The sequence below is a fragment of the Mirounga angustirostris genome, unplaced genomic scaffold, assembly GCF_029215605.1.
Source record: "Mirounga angustirostris isolate CCGP_5_RB_7025 unplaced genomic scaffold, mMirAng1.0.hap1 SCAF_1, whole genome shotgun sequence".
In the NCBI taxonomy this organism is placed as follows: domain Eukaryota; kingdom Metazoa; phylum Chordata; class Mammalia; order Carnivora; family Phocidae; genus Mirounga; species Mirounga angustirostris.
Window position 1 is genome coordinate 169,592,509 of NW_026991709.1, and position 15,405 is coordinate 169,607,913.

The 15,405-nt window shown below is 49.5% G+C and overlaps 1 protein-coding gene across 2 annotated transcripts; it reads right to left on the reverse strand.

The window, feature by feature from the left end:
• Positions 1–7,486: 7,486 nt before the first annotated feature.
• BHLHE40 (basic helix-loop-helix family member e40) lies at positions 7,487–15,145 on the reverse strand. Of its 2 annotated transcripts, XM_045861934.2 has the most exons (6): positions 14,856–15,145; positions 12,787–13,129; positions 12,553–12,622; positions 12,187–12,294; positions 11,121–11,244; positions 7,487–9,797 (listed from the first exon to the last, which is right to left on the reverse strand). In XM_045861934.2, exons 2-6 carry the CDS (start codon positions 12,864–12,866, stop codon positions 8,941–8,943), a joined length of 1,239 nt encoding a protein of 412 aa, XP_045717890.1. In that variant the 5' UTR covers positions 12,867–13,129; positions 14,856–15,145; the 3' UTR covers positions 7,487–8,940. The 2 variants fall into 2 exon arrangements, with proteins under 2 accessions (XP_045717890.1, XP_045717889.1); XM_045861933.3 differs by lacking the exon at positions 14,856–15,145 and having other exon boundaries at positions 12,787–14,061.
• Between the last annotated feature and the right edge of the window lie 260 nt (positions 15,146–15,405).

The following is a 15,405-nucleotide window of genomic DNA, read 5'->3' on the forward strand; positions in this document are numbered from 1 at the left end:
TAACAAGAAATAAATAATAACTAATACACTTTCCCCACATACTTTTTCATGACTATGTAGTATTCCAGCATTTACACATACCATAAATTACTCAGTTACTCAACCAGTCTTCCGTAGGTCATTTTTCTGATTGTTATTATTTTTTTTTATTATGACACAGAGATGTTCATCCTTGTAGCTAAATCTTTGAAAACCTGATTCACAACTCCCTTAGAATAACTCCTAGAAGTAGAATCTCTTGGTCTGAAGATGTACACGTTTCAAGGCTTCCAACATCTCTTGCAAACTACTTCCTAGACAGGCAACTCTGCTGGGTTGCTAAAGGAATACGAACTGTCACAGCCCCATGCAGACAGCTTTGGTAATACCCATCATAATGACAGATGCTCATACTACGGACCAGCAATCCCATTTCTGGGAGTTTACCCTGAAAGTATTGTTGTACACATGCAAAATGATGCATGTATAAAATTAGTCATTGCAGCCCTGTTGATAATCGCCGAAGATCAGAAATAACCCAAATGTCCATCATAAGGAACTGGTCAAATAAATGATAGTATATACAATAATATACTATACAGTTGTGAAAAAGAATTAAAAGCCTTTCTATGTATTCATGGGGATAGCTGCCAAGATATAGTAATTGAAAAATAAGTGCAAAATGGTGTGCATAGCATGTTATTTTTGTATGAGAAAAGACTACAAATGATAGCGAACGTTCCTATTTGCACACATAAATATAAATAAGCTCTAAAATAAGTTAAAACAGTGCCTAGCAGCCTACTCACGGGTGACTTTGGTGAGGAGAGGGACTGGATGAAAGAGGATGAGTCAGGACAGGAGAAAAATTTTTTTCACTGATCATTTCTCATGCTTTTAGATTTTGAAACCATTCTGTACTTGTTCTCAGAAAATTAGTCTTTAAAAATCGCCTTCCAGGAGATGGCAAGTGAAATGCATGCATTTTTGGTAACCGTGAACTTCTGGTGACTGTACAGTTTGAAATACTTTTTTTTATCGAATTTTATAAAAAAATAAAAATAAACAAAAATTGGCTTCCAGTATGGTTAAATTGTTTTGGGTGTGATAATGCTATTGTAATTTTTAAAGATTGCTTACCTTTTAGAGATATATATTAAAATATTTATAAATGAAATTATATGATGTCCAGATTTGCTTCTAAATAATATATGAGCAGGGGAAGCAGATCAGTACATATATTACAGATGACACTGAGCATGAGTTGATGATTATCAAACCCAAGCAACTGGTACAAAGAGGATTTATTATGCTATGCTGGGTATTTTTTAAAAAATAATTTATATCGGTGAGATTCACATAAAATTAACCTTTTTTTTTTTTCTTTTTTTAAAGCAATACGGAGCTTGAACTCACAACCTTGAGATTAAGACCTGAGGTGAGGGTATCCGGATGACTCAGTCAGTTAAGCATCTGCCTTCGGCCAAGGTCATGATCCCAGAGTCCTGGGATTGAGCCCCCGCATCAGGCTCTCAGGTCAGCAGGGCGTCTGCTTCTCCCTCCCACTCTACCTCTGTGCTCTCTCTCTTTCAAATAAAAAAAAAAAAAGAAAAGAAAGAAGACCTGAGCCAAGACGGAGAGTGGGACGTTTAACTGACCAAGCCACCCAGGTGCCCCAAAATTAACCATTTTATTATTTTTTTAAGATTTTATTTATTTATTTGACAGAGAGAGAGCCAGAGAGCACAAGTGGGGCAACAGCAGAGGGAGAGGGAGAAGCAGGCTTCTCGCTGAGCAGGGAGCCTGATGTGGGGTTTGATCCCAGGACTCTGGGATCATGACCTGAGCCCAAAGGCAGCCTCTTGACCAACTGAGCCCCCCAGGCATCCCAAAATTAACCATTTTAAAGTGAACAATTCGGAGCCACTGAGGACATTCATAAACTTATGCAACTACCACCTCTATCTGGTTCTAAAATAGTTCCATCACTTCAAACTGAAACCACTGTACCCATTCAGTACTTTCCCCCCATTTCTTCCTCCCTGCAACCCCTGGAGACCACAAATCTGTGTTCGGTCAGTGTGTTATTCTCAAGATTTCATATAAATGGAATCATCCACTGTGCAACTTTTTGTGTCCGGCTTCTTTTACTGAGTGTAATGTTTTCAAGGTTCATCCATACTGTAAAATATATCAGCACTACATTCCTTTTTAGTCTAATATATATATGTGTCTGTGTATATATACACACAGCACATTTTGTGTATCCATTCATCCACTGATGAACACTTGAGCTGTTTCCATCTTTTGGCTATTGTGAATATGCATGCCTGTGTACTTGCTGGAGTACTTGCTTTCAACTCTTTGGGGTATATACCTAGGTGTGGTAGGGTTCTATGGTAACTCTATTTTTAACTTTTTGAGGAGCCACTTAAGTGTTCCCAAGCAGCTGGACCATTCTACATTCCCACTGGCAATGTATGAAGATTCCAATTTCTCCACATCCTCGACAACACTTGTTATTTTCCGTTTTGTTTTTTCTTCATTACAGCCATCCTAGTGGGTGTGAAGTGATATCTCACTGTGGTTTTGATTTGCATTTCCCTGATGACTAATGATGTTGAGCATCTTTTCATGTGCTTCTTGGCCATTTGTCTATCTTCTTTAGAGGAATGTCTATTCGAGTCCTCTGCCTATTTTTAAATTGGGTCATTTTTCTTTTTGTTGTTTCTGTCTACTTTTATATATGTTTTAAATTCTCCATAGTAAGAAGAAGATACAAAAATATTAGATATTGTATTTAAAACTTTAAGAAACACTTTTTTTTTTATTTTCTGGAGAGTACTTTTCCCTCCTCCTCCCACCCCCCTACTTGAATTCCCCAGAGACCCTTGCATAATCCCAATCTCCATGTGCCATTCATAACGCGACTTCAAAAAAAGCATTTGCCCTTCAAACAAATAAATAAGCATGTTTCTTCCCTTTCTCCTTCTCAAAGGTGGGTGGGAGACACAGAGAGCAGGGCTGTCTTTGGAGGAACAGACGCTGACTGTCCCCATCACTTTGGCCTCAGTCTGAGGCTGACCCCACTACCTACCAGCCTGGTGATTCATTCCCTGATGTCCCACCTCAGTGTCTTTACTAAGATTCCTCCGGGAAGGGAGGGTCCCATCTATACCAGAAGAAACCTTCTGGGCCCCAGTCCAGCCACATCATAAGACTGGATGGCCCAGCCTCGAGACAAGCATGTCAGTGGCTTCCATAGCCAGTGGGAGAGGCTTCACCCGGCTCATGTTCCGCTGTGGTAGTCGGGCCAAACAGATGGCTTGGGATAAACAGGGGGGGGGGGGGGGTGTGCTGGGTTGAGGGGGTGGAGGTGGCTTTGAGTGGCCTCAGCCTCCCTCAGGATCCTGGAGAAAGAGGCAGGGAATGTGAAGGCCATGCCTGAGGAAGGGTATGCTACAGTTTAGTGCCTTCCAAACGTGTGTGGGATGTTTTAGCAGTAGAACTCTTGTTCAAACAAATCATTACAAGACATAAGACAGAGGAAAAAGGAAAAAGGAAGCTGCTCCAGTTGAAGAGGCAGTGAGAAGCCCAGAGCCTCCCCGCCCTCCATGCCACGTGGCACCTCTGGGAATTCTGGGTCTCAGAAGAACACGCTGATCCTGTTAACACAGAGTCGTTATATGAGAGCGCTTGGGAACTCAACACATTTTGTCTCTTTGAGCCTTGCAATGGGCCCTAGAGGCCTGAGGAGAAACCCGGCAGCAAGGCAAGCTCCCACCTGAGATACTTGGCCCATGCCCCCAAGCAAAATGGCTTCTCGCTTACCCGTCCTCAGCCAAGGGCTGGGGACATGGACCAGGGTTCGGGTGGGCTGAAGGAAGCTGAGAGAGACAGCAGCTACAGTGGCCAGGTCTCCGCGCCTGCCAGGTTCCCTTCCAGCAAGAGAGCATGGAACTCAGTGTCTGCCTCCCTCTCTCCCTCCCTCCCTCCCTCCAGCAGAGTTGCTTTGACCTGAGTGGTCCACATGCAGCTCCTCCCTCAGGCCCCTCTACCTGTCCCTCTCCTAACCTGAAGAGAGATGTGAGTACCCCTAGTCCCACCCCAGAAAATATGACATAGAATTTCCTCAAACCCAGATTCTGGTTCTCAGCACAGTCTCTAGGGCCTCCCCATGTGACCCCAAATGCCTGTGGGGTTAGTTCTTTAATTAGAGAATGGGCCCATTTTTTGCTGCAGGATGGTGTGTGGGGGCATTTGTAAGGCAACAAAGAGGTGGGCAAATAACTTCACTCTGAGTGTCAGTTATCTCATTTGCCCACTGGGGAGCATAGTACCTACTCCATAGGGCTATTTTGAGGATTAAATGAGCTCATGCATGTCCAAGCCCAACAGCAGCTCGGTTTAGAAGCAGTTCCATACCAGAGAAAGGGCATGACGCTGTCTTTAAATGATGTGTCACCTCAGATGAGGCATTTCCTCTCTTTGAGCTCCAGTTGTGTCATCTGTAAAATGGGCATATTAATATCTGTTATCTATCACAGTTGCTAGAGGAAATAGAGATAATTCACACAAAGTGCTTAATACAGTGCATGGCACAGGGAAAGTGTTCAAAATATGGTAGTAACAGCTATAATTATTACCACTTTTACTTTTATTATTTTTACTATCATTTAGCTAGAAGGGCAATGTGATTTCGTAGCTAAGCACATAGACTTTGGAGCCAAACTGCCTAGGTTTGAATTCACTTCACCACTAGAGCTGTGTGACCTTATGCAAGTTACTTAACCTCTCTGTGCCTATGTTTTTTAAAACCATATGAGGGGATTAATAATTGTATATCTATCTCATGGAGTTGCTGCAAGAATTAAATTATTGTATGGGAGCACTTTGAAGAGTGCCTGGCAAATTGTAAGTGCCTCGAATGGGTTTGCCTTTAACAGTAGTGATAGTTCTGTTGCTATTATTATTATTATTATTATTATCATCATCATCATTATTATTAACAACCAAACTCTGAAAGCCTTCACCTTGGATCCGATTAAGAGCCACAGTGCGACATGTTCACCATCCCACTAATGGTTTAGCAACTCGGAAGCTGTGTGACTTTGGGCAAATTACCTCCCCTCTCTGAGCCCGCTTTTATTTCTCTCCAAAACGCGAGTTATACTACTACCCATAATGGTGCTTCTAGGCTGTTAGGCTTCATTAACGAGCGATGACCCATGGGAAGCTTCTAGCTTGTAGTTAATTAGGCCCTTGTCCCAATGCCCTGCCTAAATCCAGCTCCTTACCCCACCCCTGCGGGAGAGCGCTTGGATTCCTTCCTGCTGGGCGCGAGGGGTGGGGGGCGGGGGCTGCCCGGCGCCCGCTGCCAGGCCCTATTCTGGGGGCCGAGCGATCCCGTGGCCGTGCCAAGCTTCCCCGGGGATCAGGTTTCTGCTGACGCGGTGCCAGGCACGTCTGCTTCCAGGAACCGGCAGCCGCATTTAGCCGCGGGCCGCACATGAAAGGGCTGCAGTCGGAAACGTGACGTTGTGTCAACAGGCGAGGCAGGTCAGCGCTGGGTGAGACCATCCCGGCAGGCCCGGAGGGTCACGCCCTGTCTGAAGGCGGCCGGATCCGCAGCCTCGGCTCCCCTACCTCAAAGCCAACACTTCACCCCCTCACACTCACACACACCCCTTTTAAACAGAGGTCCTCTTTGTCCCGAATGGGCGAAGGGCTGGGGTGCAAGCCCCTCCTCGCATCTCCCTGGGAGCCACTTGGAACCTGCTGCAAGTGGGCTAGAAGGAAAGGCAAGGGCAAAGGGGGCAGCGGGGCAGCGGCTCCCTTGAGGGGTGTGTGACCCCGCAGACCCCAGGAGGGCGACTCTGGGTCGACTGTTAGGTGTCTGAACGCTCACGTGTTTTTTTTAGTTCAGGTTGCTCCAACCACTTCCTTCAGTCTCCACGGCGACTCCTTGAGTTATGGCCCAGGAAAGAGAGAGGGGCATGCAAAGGGCGTTTGGCCCTGATTTCAACCCCATGCTCCATCCCCGGGAGCAACTGACTTGTTTAGTTTTTTACCAAAAAAGCCTAGCCAGAAAAGCCTAGCCATTCATGGAGGCATTTCAAGGGACTTAGCAGGCAGGAGACCTGGAGGCCCTAAAGAGCTGGGAGAAGGAGGGACTTCCAGAATTTGCCATCTGCCTGCGACAGGACTTGTGACAGGGCTCAGAATCTTTATTTTACCTAGTCAAGACCAGGTGTGGAAGGGAGATGACAGGCCATCGGTTCATCTCCAGACTCCTGGTGCAGGGCTCCCGTCCATGATTCCATGCTGCCCCGGCGGATCACTGTGTCTTTGAGAGCATGCGTCCTGCATCTCACACAGCCAGGCAATGCTCACTCTCACCTGCTGGCTCATCAGGGGACAGGGAAGGCGACGTTGGAAGCAAACTCATGATGGGCAGGGGGCGCCTTTGCCTGGCTGAGAACTCCCTGGGGGCAGGTTCCCTGCTTAGGCTTCAGATGACCAAAGGGTTCTGGAAGGCTCAAGATACTTGGAGATCGGAAGCATGGCAAGCCAGGCACTGGCCATCAGGACATCCCTGACAGGGAGAAGGAGAGAGGCAAAAATCTTCGACCGGGTCAGGTCATTTCCCACTTCTTTTCACATGGAATTTTTTTTTTTTCGTAAGAGCACTTGACTAAGGAACACCAATATTCATTCACACACAAACACACCCAGTGAGAGGAAATCCAGGAAGGATGTAGAAAATAATTATGGAATGTTGCCCTCAGCAGCAATAAGACAGGATATGGCAAATCCATTAGACTTTGCTAGACTCAAAAAAGTTAGACTGGCTTGGCAGAGGTGCTATCCCCAGCACCGATTATTGCATAATAATCCATTAAATCTTTTCTCCATGTGCCTACCGTTCCAGCAAGCTCCCCAGACCCTACGGCCTAACAATTCCATAATTTGATTTTCTGTCAAGTTCTAAGGACCATGACAAAAGCAGGCCAGGGCGGGGTGGGGGGTGGCAGGGACAATGTACTTTTTGCCTAACTCTGGAAGGAGGCACAGGGTGACCATGAACCTTTAGCAAGTGTTAAAAAAACAAACAAACAAATATTTACCTACAAAATTGACCAAGTTTATTCATTTATTCTGTCTGACTGAATACAAGGCACATAAAAAGCTGAATGAAATGTCGCCAAGATTAACTAGTTGTTGTCTCCAGCCAAGAAGGGGAGAGCAGGAGATAGCTGTTTTCACACAACTGGGGTATTTTTAAAAAATGCAAAAGACCGGGCACCTGGGTGGCTCAGTCGTTAAGCGTCTGCCTTCAGCTCAGGTCATGATCCCAGGGATCTGGGATCGAGTCCCACATCAGGCTCCCTGCTCGGCGGGAAGCCCGCTTCTCCCTCTCCCACTCCCCCTGCTTGTGTTCCTGCTCTCGCTATCTCTCTGTCAAATAAATAAAATCTTAAAAAAAAAAAAAATGCAGAAGACCACCTTTCTCTTCCACAGGAAAAGGATTATTTTATTAAGTATTTTAAAACAACTACTTAACATTGACTCATAGATAAAAATATTTACAATTTCACACCTTCAGGAAGGCTCCAAAATATAAACACTGTACCTCTCCCTAGAGAAAAAAATTCTTCTTCTCTTCAAAAACAGGAATACATTCATTTTTCTCACTTTGTAGATCAAGTAATTATACAAATAAACATCTGAAACATTTCCTGTTTAATATACTTATATAATATATATTTATAACAGTTTTACAAATAAAGGCAATGACTTTATACCAAAATAAAAACAGGAAAAGAAAAAGTTAAAACACCATCGGCGATCAAGCATAGTGCATTTTGAAAAGCTGGTGCAGGGCTAGCTGGACAAGTCAGAAAACAAGTACTCTGGACCAAAAATAAAACTTCTTTGAAGGAGACAGAATCCTTTTTAGCAATAAGGACACTCCCTATGCCGTCGGGCGAGGGGCATTAGCCTGCAGAAAGGATCTTGCTGTGCCAAGAGCTGGTTAGGCCTGTAAGCTAAGCTTGGTTAAAAGGAGTTTTAGGATAGAACTGAAAACCGAGTCTAGCTCTGCTTGTTGAAGGTAGCAGTTTGTTACTTGGCTTTACGCATTTTGGGGGTGAGTGGAACTTAGGCACCTGCATCTCTCAGACCCTGCTTTGGTTCCCGGGACAGCAAGATTGTTTTCTAGGTGAGACTTAGAAACAGGTGCCATTGGGCCCAGGGATGTCTCCCTCATTCCTGGCAGCTCAGCTTTACCAGGGGGCCCTTTTCAGTTCCTTATTAAGTTAATCACTACAAAAGCCTGAGTAGGAACTACATTCTCTTTATTCATCAGAGGCAGGGGGTGGGGAGCAGACCTGTAGCAATCTCCCCAAACCACTACCATGCTATGCCAGTGTCTGCTACCTCACCACTTAGCAGAAAGCTCAGTGTGGCTGCCCTCTCCCCGTGCGGTGAGTCACGGCAACAATAAAAGGGAGAAGGGTGGGGTCATAAGAGCTGGCTGGGAACAGCGCTCTGGAAAGCCCTCTTTTGAAAAAAGTACCTTTTTCTCAAAGCCACAGACCCGGCTCCCAAAATGAAGACTGACTCACAGACTAAGACTTTGAAGCTTTTGAAAATCCAGCTGATTTGTCTGTATCTGAGGGGGCTATTCTCTGGGTGGGGGAAAGCCCAGAGATCTGCTACAATCCCCCCTAAATCTCCTGACGTCAGGCAATCCTTCATATCTTCCCTACGCCAGAAGGAGCTTTCATGTCCTATACCAACACACCATAATGCGTGTGCGCGCACACACACGCACCCCAAATCTTCTCTCCGTGCCTCAGGTTATCTCAGCATACACACTAGAGCAATCTTGCTGCAGTCACACTTTCTTTTTTTTGGGGGGGGGAGTAGGGAGGAAGGAAAGCAGAGCAGCAGGGTCCCCTAGTCTTTGGTTTCTAAGTTTAAAGGGGGGATCTGCTTCAAAGCTTGGAGCAGGGCAGAAGAGTCGATGGCCGGATGTGCTGGCAAGGGAGAAGGGAGTCTCTGGGGCATGAGCAAGGGGGCTGAGATCTTGTCTGGGTTCATGAAGCTGGTGAGGGCTGCTGCGGAGGCGTTGAGGCCCGGGTATAACACGGGGACGGAGGTGGGATACCAGCACTTCTCCAGCATGGGCAAGTAGGCAGTTGCTGACGGCGGGATCAGATAGAAAGGCAGACAGAAGGGAGGTTGGTGTGGGTGTGGGCCCAGGAATGGGGAGCTGATCAGGTCACTGCCAGTGAAGTGGCCTTCATCATCGGAGAGCTGCATTCTGCTCTTTTTTGTTGGGGGTTCTTCCGATTCTTGCTTAATAACACCGATCCTTTCTCCCATGGTGAACCTGCGTCCATGATCGCTTTTGAAATACTGCTGCTCACCACGCAAGTCACCCTTCTCGGATTCTCCTCCATAGCCACTGTCTGTGTCCGTGTCACTGCCACTCTGCTCCCCACTCGAGTGCGCGAAAGTCCGCTGGATGACCGGCACACAGTTTTTCCCAGGGCCTTCAGAGCCTTTGGCCAGGGAGCTGGGTTTCTCCTTGAAGTCCATGGCTCTGGGAGCTGGGTCTGACGGTTTCCTGGAGGTACCCCCCTGTAGCAGCTCTGAGACCACACGGTGAAGGTGGGTGACTAGCTGCGAAGACTTCAGGTCCCGAGTGTTCTCATGCTTGGCCAGGTACTGAAGCACCTCCCGGGCACACGTCTGGAAACCTGAGCAGAACATCTCTTGACCTGCTTCAACATTTCTCCCCGACAGCTCACCTGGATCGACACAGATCCAAAGGAAGACGTTTCAGAAGGCCCTGTGGTTCACCTGGGTACCTACACCTCAAAGACTGGAAGCTTTCCTCTCTCTGTTATTAGCACTCACTGATTCGTGTTCCTAACTCCAAAAGTAATATGATCAGAAAAAATTTGGGTTATACTGAAAAGTACAAATAATAGAACAAAAATAATCCATTATCCTACCACTCAGAGGTAAAATATGAGTTGTAAGGGTTGCATAATATCCCATCACAGAAACAGAACATAATTAATAGCGATGGGACTATTTTTCCTCTTGTTGAATCGATAGCTTGTTCCTGAGTTTTCATTATACATGACACAGCAGTGAACATCCTCGTATGTTTATAACTAGAGTCAATTTATAGAACATCAGTCTTACCAGAGCAAGATCGGACAGAGACCAGTCATAGAATGAGATAAAGAATGAGGAAACGATGTCACCCAAGTAAGCTTATTTTCGATTAAAAAAGTTGCAGTTGTGCTGCAATCTTTAAATTTCAAAGCTATTTCTAAGCCTTTTCCATGTATTCTATCCACAAGCCCCGAAAAATCAGGTACGATCATCTTCCTATTTTCAATGAAGAAACTGGCAGAAGCACCTGCTAGGTTTTTGTGATTCTCATCATACTAGTCTTGGAAAGAAGGGCAAGAAGAATGGAATGAGGGAGTGGGTAGAAGAATTTCTTCCCGGTCTGTACAGTATTATTTGGAAGGGGTGAAACTAGAAGGTTATAAGCTGACTGTGATTCTCTGGAAGTTGGTAGAAACTAATGATGAAACTTCAGTGGTTTCATTAGATTGTGCAACTCACCAAGATACCTAGTGGCTATTCAGGGAACCACATGAAATGCAGGAAAAGCTCCTGCTGTCATCCTTCCAGGGTCATACCACACACAGAGTGATAAGGAAGTAGAGAAACAGGAAAACACTGGGGCATACCCATGATTTATTCTCCAATGAAAGCGGACTAAGAAGACCAACTGTAAAACACCCACGATACAAATTATAGGTGCCTTGGCATTTTAAACAGGAGGGGGAAAATGTCCCAGAACCCAGAAACCCTTAAACCAAAATGCCACGGAAATATTTTACCACTTGACTAATACGTATTCATGCCAGGTGGCATACAGCAGCATTCCGAATGAAAAGTCTGACCTTTTAGGAAAGATAAAATGACATCTCCCCCAACGAATGTGCATAAGCAATTTGTTGTAGGAATGTTCCTTATACCAGATGTTGAGCCCACAGGCTATTTGTGCTACAACTCTTAGGTGATGATAACCAGACTCGGGCACTCACCAGCTTGTAAACCGCTCTGCAGGGCAATGATTTTCTGCTGCTGCTGGTCAATTAGGTTTGTTAGTGCTTTCACATGCTTCAAAGTAAGTTCCAGAACCACTGCTTTTTCCAAGTGACCCAAAGTCTGGAATAAAAAGAGCCTTAGTCAACAGTGAGCTCAGAGAAGTCCCACCTCTGGGACACTTATTAGCAATGGGAAATATCTCTAAAGGAAAGAAAAATATGAAATAGCCTTTCCTGGTTGACTACATTTAGTTTTAAGTTTGGAGATGATGTTTTTAAAAAGTGTGTGCATGTATACATACATGCACACACTTCTGATTAAAGAATAAAAAATGAGCGTCACTTATCTTTGGAGGCATTTGGGAAGAGGCAGCTACATCGAGAAAGCTCTGACAGATAAATTTCTCCAGCAGCCGCAGCTGACCTTAACTCAGGGGAATCCAGAGATAACATTTCTCTGCAGTGGTGTCAACCTGAGGAGGGACTTCTACTGTGTCTGGCAGCCAAGAGGCTTCCCCTAGCTTCTTTCCTGACACCCTTTCATAACTTTCAGCTCATCCAGGCTTTTTACTTCCTCCTCAAATACTATTTTTTTTTCCTTTCCCAACCAAAGGCTGCCAAAGCCAGTAAGCTGTTGGCTACCGCCAAGAAAGGACAGGACATAAAAATCACGCACCCAAACAAGTCCTCTTTATTTTTAAAAAGGGGGAGGACGACAGAAAGGGAGTAAATAAAATCTGCGTGTTCCTTGGTTTACCCAAGTCAGCAAAACTAAAGAACCCTGAAAATCACCAGAAAGGAAAGGCTTAAACTCTTGAAAACGAAGTCTAGTTGGTGTTGGAGCCAACTTGGAGAAGTCCAAGCGGTTCTCACCTCATTTGCATGAGGCTGCCAGAAAAATCCCCGGGCTGGGTAAGGGTACCCCAAAACTGCCACCCGCAAGCAAGCTCTTGAGCCGCGCATCTGGTCTGCAGTTCCCCGTGGGGCCTGCAGGCGGCGAATGACCCCCGCCCGCTCTCTGGGCAGAAGAGCTGGCTTGGAGAGGGGCCAGATTCTCACTTACTGTAAGTTTGAGATGTTCGGGTAGGAGATCCTTCAGCTGGGCGATGCACTCGTTAATCCGGTCACGTCTCTTTTTCTCGATGAGCCGGTGCGGCAGTTTGTAGGTCTCCTGCAAGGCACACGGGGAGGCGGTGGGCACCAGAGGAAGCGGGTAAGAAGCCCCTCTCCTCCCCCACCCCGCGGCGCGGTAAGAGTTGGGGCCGCGGAGTCACACCCTGAACCACTTTCTGCCCCTTCTAGTGCAAGCCATTTCATAGAAGCACCGAGCCCACACCTTGCATAGCCCGGCCAAGCTCAAAGTGAGAAAACTTTTCTTGGAAACAGCGCGCGCCAGGGTCTGGGGTCCCGAGGGGCGCGGTGTTCTTACCTTGCTATCCTCGCTCCGCTTTATTCCCCGCCTCGATTTGTACACTTGGTACATGTGGGCAAAATCCATCCTGCAGGGAGAGGGGCCAGGTAGGGTCATGACTTTGCGTGCGCATAGGCTGCAGGAGCCCTAGTAAAAGCCCCCCGGATGCGGCCAGAGCTGCTCCGAGTCGAGAGCCGCGCAGAACGCAGGGCAGGAGCCGAGGCTTGAAGGGGCCGGGGAGTGCCAACTTACCCAGGTAGGTCTCCGGGTTCTAGTCCTGGAGCTTTGGGCAGGCAGGCGGGGGGCGGTTGCGCGCTGGGGATCCGCTCCATGGCGCGGCGAGCCGGGGCCACTGTGCACTCCTGTCTGCAGTAGCGGAACGTCGGGGTGAGGACTGTCCTGCAAGGGGCTTCCGGGGGGCAGGGGGTGTCTCTCTCAGCAAGGGTTCCTCTGAGTCTGAGCTCCCTGAAATCCGCTTGGGCTGCCGGGCGCTGCGGCTTTGAGGTGCTGCTTCAGTTGGGGGCGTGCATGGTGTCCCCGCGGCCTCTGGCTCCGGCTCTGCGCACAGACTGGCGGCGTGTGCTCCCTGCGCCGTCTGCGCGGTGCGAGCCAAGTGAATGAGAAGTGGGGCGGGCGGGGAGGCGGGAGGGAGCTCGGAGAGGGGGGGGCCGGCTAGGGTGGCGGGGGGTGGGGGGTGCGAGCTGAGGAGTAATGGAGAGGCTGCGGGCTGGGTTAAATGGGAGCGAGTGGGTGGGTTGGAGCTACGTGTTCTACCCTGTGACTCCAGGCACGTCTGGCCGCTGCCAGGGAGGGAAGGAGCGACCTGCCCGCCCTCCCCCGGCTTCATCACATGAGTCTCACGTGTTGGACAACGCTCCCGCGGCTGCGAGGGAGCCCCCACCCCCAGCCTCAGCCCCCAGGTGTCTGCGGCTGCGGCTGCCTTTCCCCGAAGAGGGGGTGGCAGCACGGCCTGGGTCCTGCCCAACCGGGTGGGGGGCGCGGAAGCTGGAAGGGGCCGGGGAGCCGCTGGGCCCGGGTGGTGGGGGGGGGGTGGTAACGTGGGCGAACCTGCCCCAGGGAAATGAAGTAAGTTCCCGTCTCCTGGGAGGGAACGGGGGAGGACGGATCCGCCCGCGTCTGACTCAAGCCGGGAGAGGAATATCCCCTCGCTCGCTCCAGCCCAGCCCTCTTCCTCCTCCCCCTCCCGGCCGGCTCCGAGGAACCGGCGCGCAGCGGAGGGAGTCGCCCGGTCCCCCTGCCCTCCCCAGAGGCTGGTGTTTCTTTCCGTCCCGGCTTCCCCGCCCCCACCCCTCAGCCGGGTGTCCAGGAATTGCCCGCCGTGGGGAGGGGCCGAGGGGCGGGGCGGATGTCACCCCATGGGAAGCGGGCTGGCAGCCAAGCGCAGGGGCAGCCGAGGCCGCCGCCGAGCACGCTGCGCGCACCTGACCGCCGAGCGTGTGCGCCACGGCCCCCTCGCTCCCCGGGAGCTCCGCTCCTGGGTACAGCCTGCGGGCCGGCGGGCACCCTCTTGCGCACCCCCCTGGGTGTCCCAGTGCCCACCTCCACCCCACTTCGGCTAGTCCGGCACAGAAAGATACCGGGCGCGATGCCCTGCGTTCCCTCCCTCCCCTGCCCCCTCCGGAGCAGAGGCTCCCGGGTCGCCTCCCCTCCGGCTGCAACGTTACACAACTGCGGCGGCGACGCCTGCCCTGCAGCAGCACGGGGCGTGACGCTTCACGTGGCCAGAGCTCGGGCCACAGGGCCGCCGCATGCGAGTCCCTCTGCGCCGCCCGTGGGACCCAGACCCCGGGGACGCGGTGTGCCCGCCGGGTGGGCCATCTCCCTGCCTGCCAGGAACTTGGGCGGCGCTGTTGGCGGTCTGCACCCGGAGCGGGAGGGAAGAGAGACTAGAAAAAACTATCTGTCCATCACATTGAAATCTTAGCACTCATTCAGTCGATACACATTTGTTGAGGCCCCTCCTGTGTGCCGGGCGTTGTGACCGTTGCTAGAGATACTGTGGGGAATCAGACAGATTCTGCCCTTGAATTTACAGGAACCTCTGGAAAGAGGACAAATTGGGCAATGAGGGGAAGGCAGCCCTGGGAAAATCATATAGGTGCCACTGGCTGCCAGAAAAAAGATAAGTTTGTTTTGTTTTGTTTCAAAATTTATTTAATTCGGACCAAGATGCGTGGGAAGAGAAGGAGGAAGAAGCTAACCCACTGCCCTGAGCTTGGGGCAGAAAGGCCTCCCACAAGCAGCCCCAGATCTCCGCAAAGCGCGCCTGGGGAGGGGGAGGGGAGGGCGGGGGTACCTACCTCCCCCGGCAAAGTCCGGGCTCTGTGACCTTCTAACTCAGCCTGGAGCAGGGAAAACAGCTGAAACTCCAAGCCCGCGGTGTGAGCCGCGCTGATGCAGTCAGAGGAGGGAGCCAGTGGAAATTCATGACTAAAATAAGGCCTGGCTGGGGATTTCACTGACCTCTGCGCTGCCCTGCCCTGCAAGTTCGGGGAGTTGAGAGATGACTGTAAGCCGTTCCCACCGCGCCTCGGGTCAGTTACCCCGCTGCTGAGTGGCCTGGCGGTGGGAAGGATTGAAAACAAGAACAAAAACGGGGTCGCTGCGGGGACTGGGTGAAGCTTGGCCTCGGGCAGAGTTTGGGGGTGTCAGTCTTAACTGGCAGTGTCCTTGACAACCTAGAGAACTGGGATTCACACTTTGACCAAACTGGGAGTGGATTTCCTTCAGGTCGCTTTGGAGAGCTCCCACTTCCTGTTTATGTTTCACAAGCGTCGAACTCATTAGCAAGTGTGAGAAATGCCTCCTTTTCTAACTGCTAACTGGCGTGACCTCTCTTGGGGGCTCGGG

Bases quoted from the DNA above. Each gene is read 5' to 3' on its own strand.
- BHLHE40 (XM_045861934.2), bottom strand. From the start codon at position 12,866: ATGGAGCGGATCCCCAGCGCGCAACCGCCCCCCGCCTGCCTGCCCAAA. The intron at 12,623-12,786 runs GTAAGTTGGCAC...CTCTCCCTGCAG, and splicing joins GAACCCGGAGACCTACCTGG to GATGGATTTTGCCCACATGT. The intron at 12,295-12,552 runs GTAAGAACACCG...TGTGCCTTGCAG, and splicing joins AGCGGAGCGAGGATAGCAAG to GAGACCTACAAACTGCCGCA.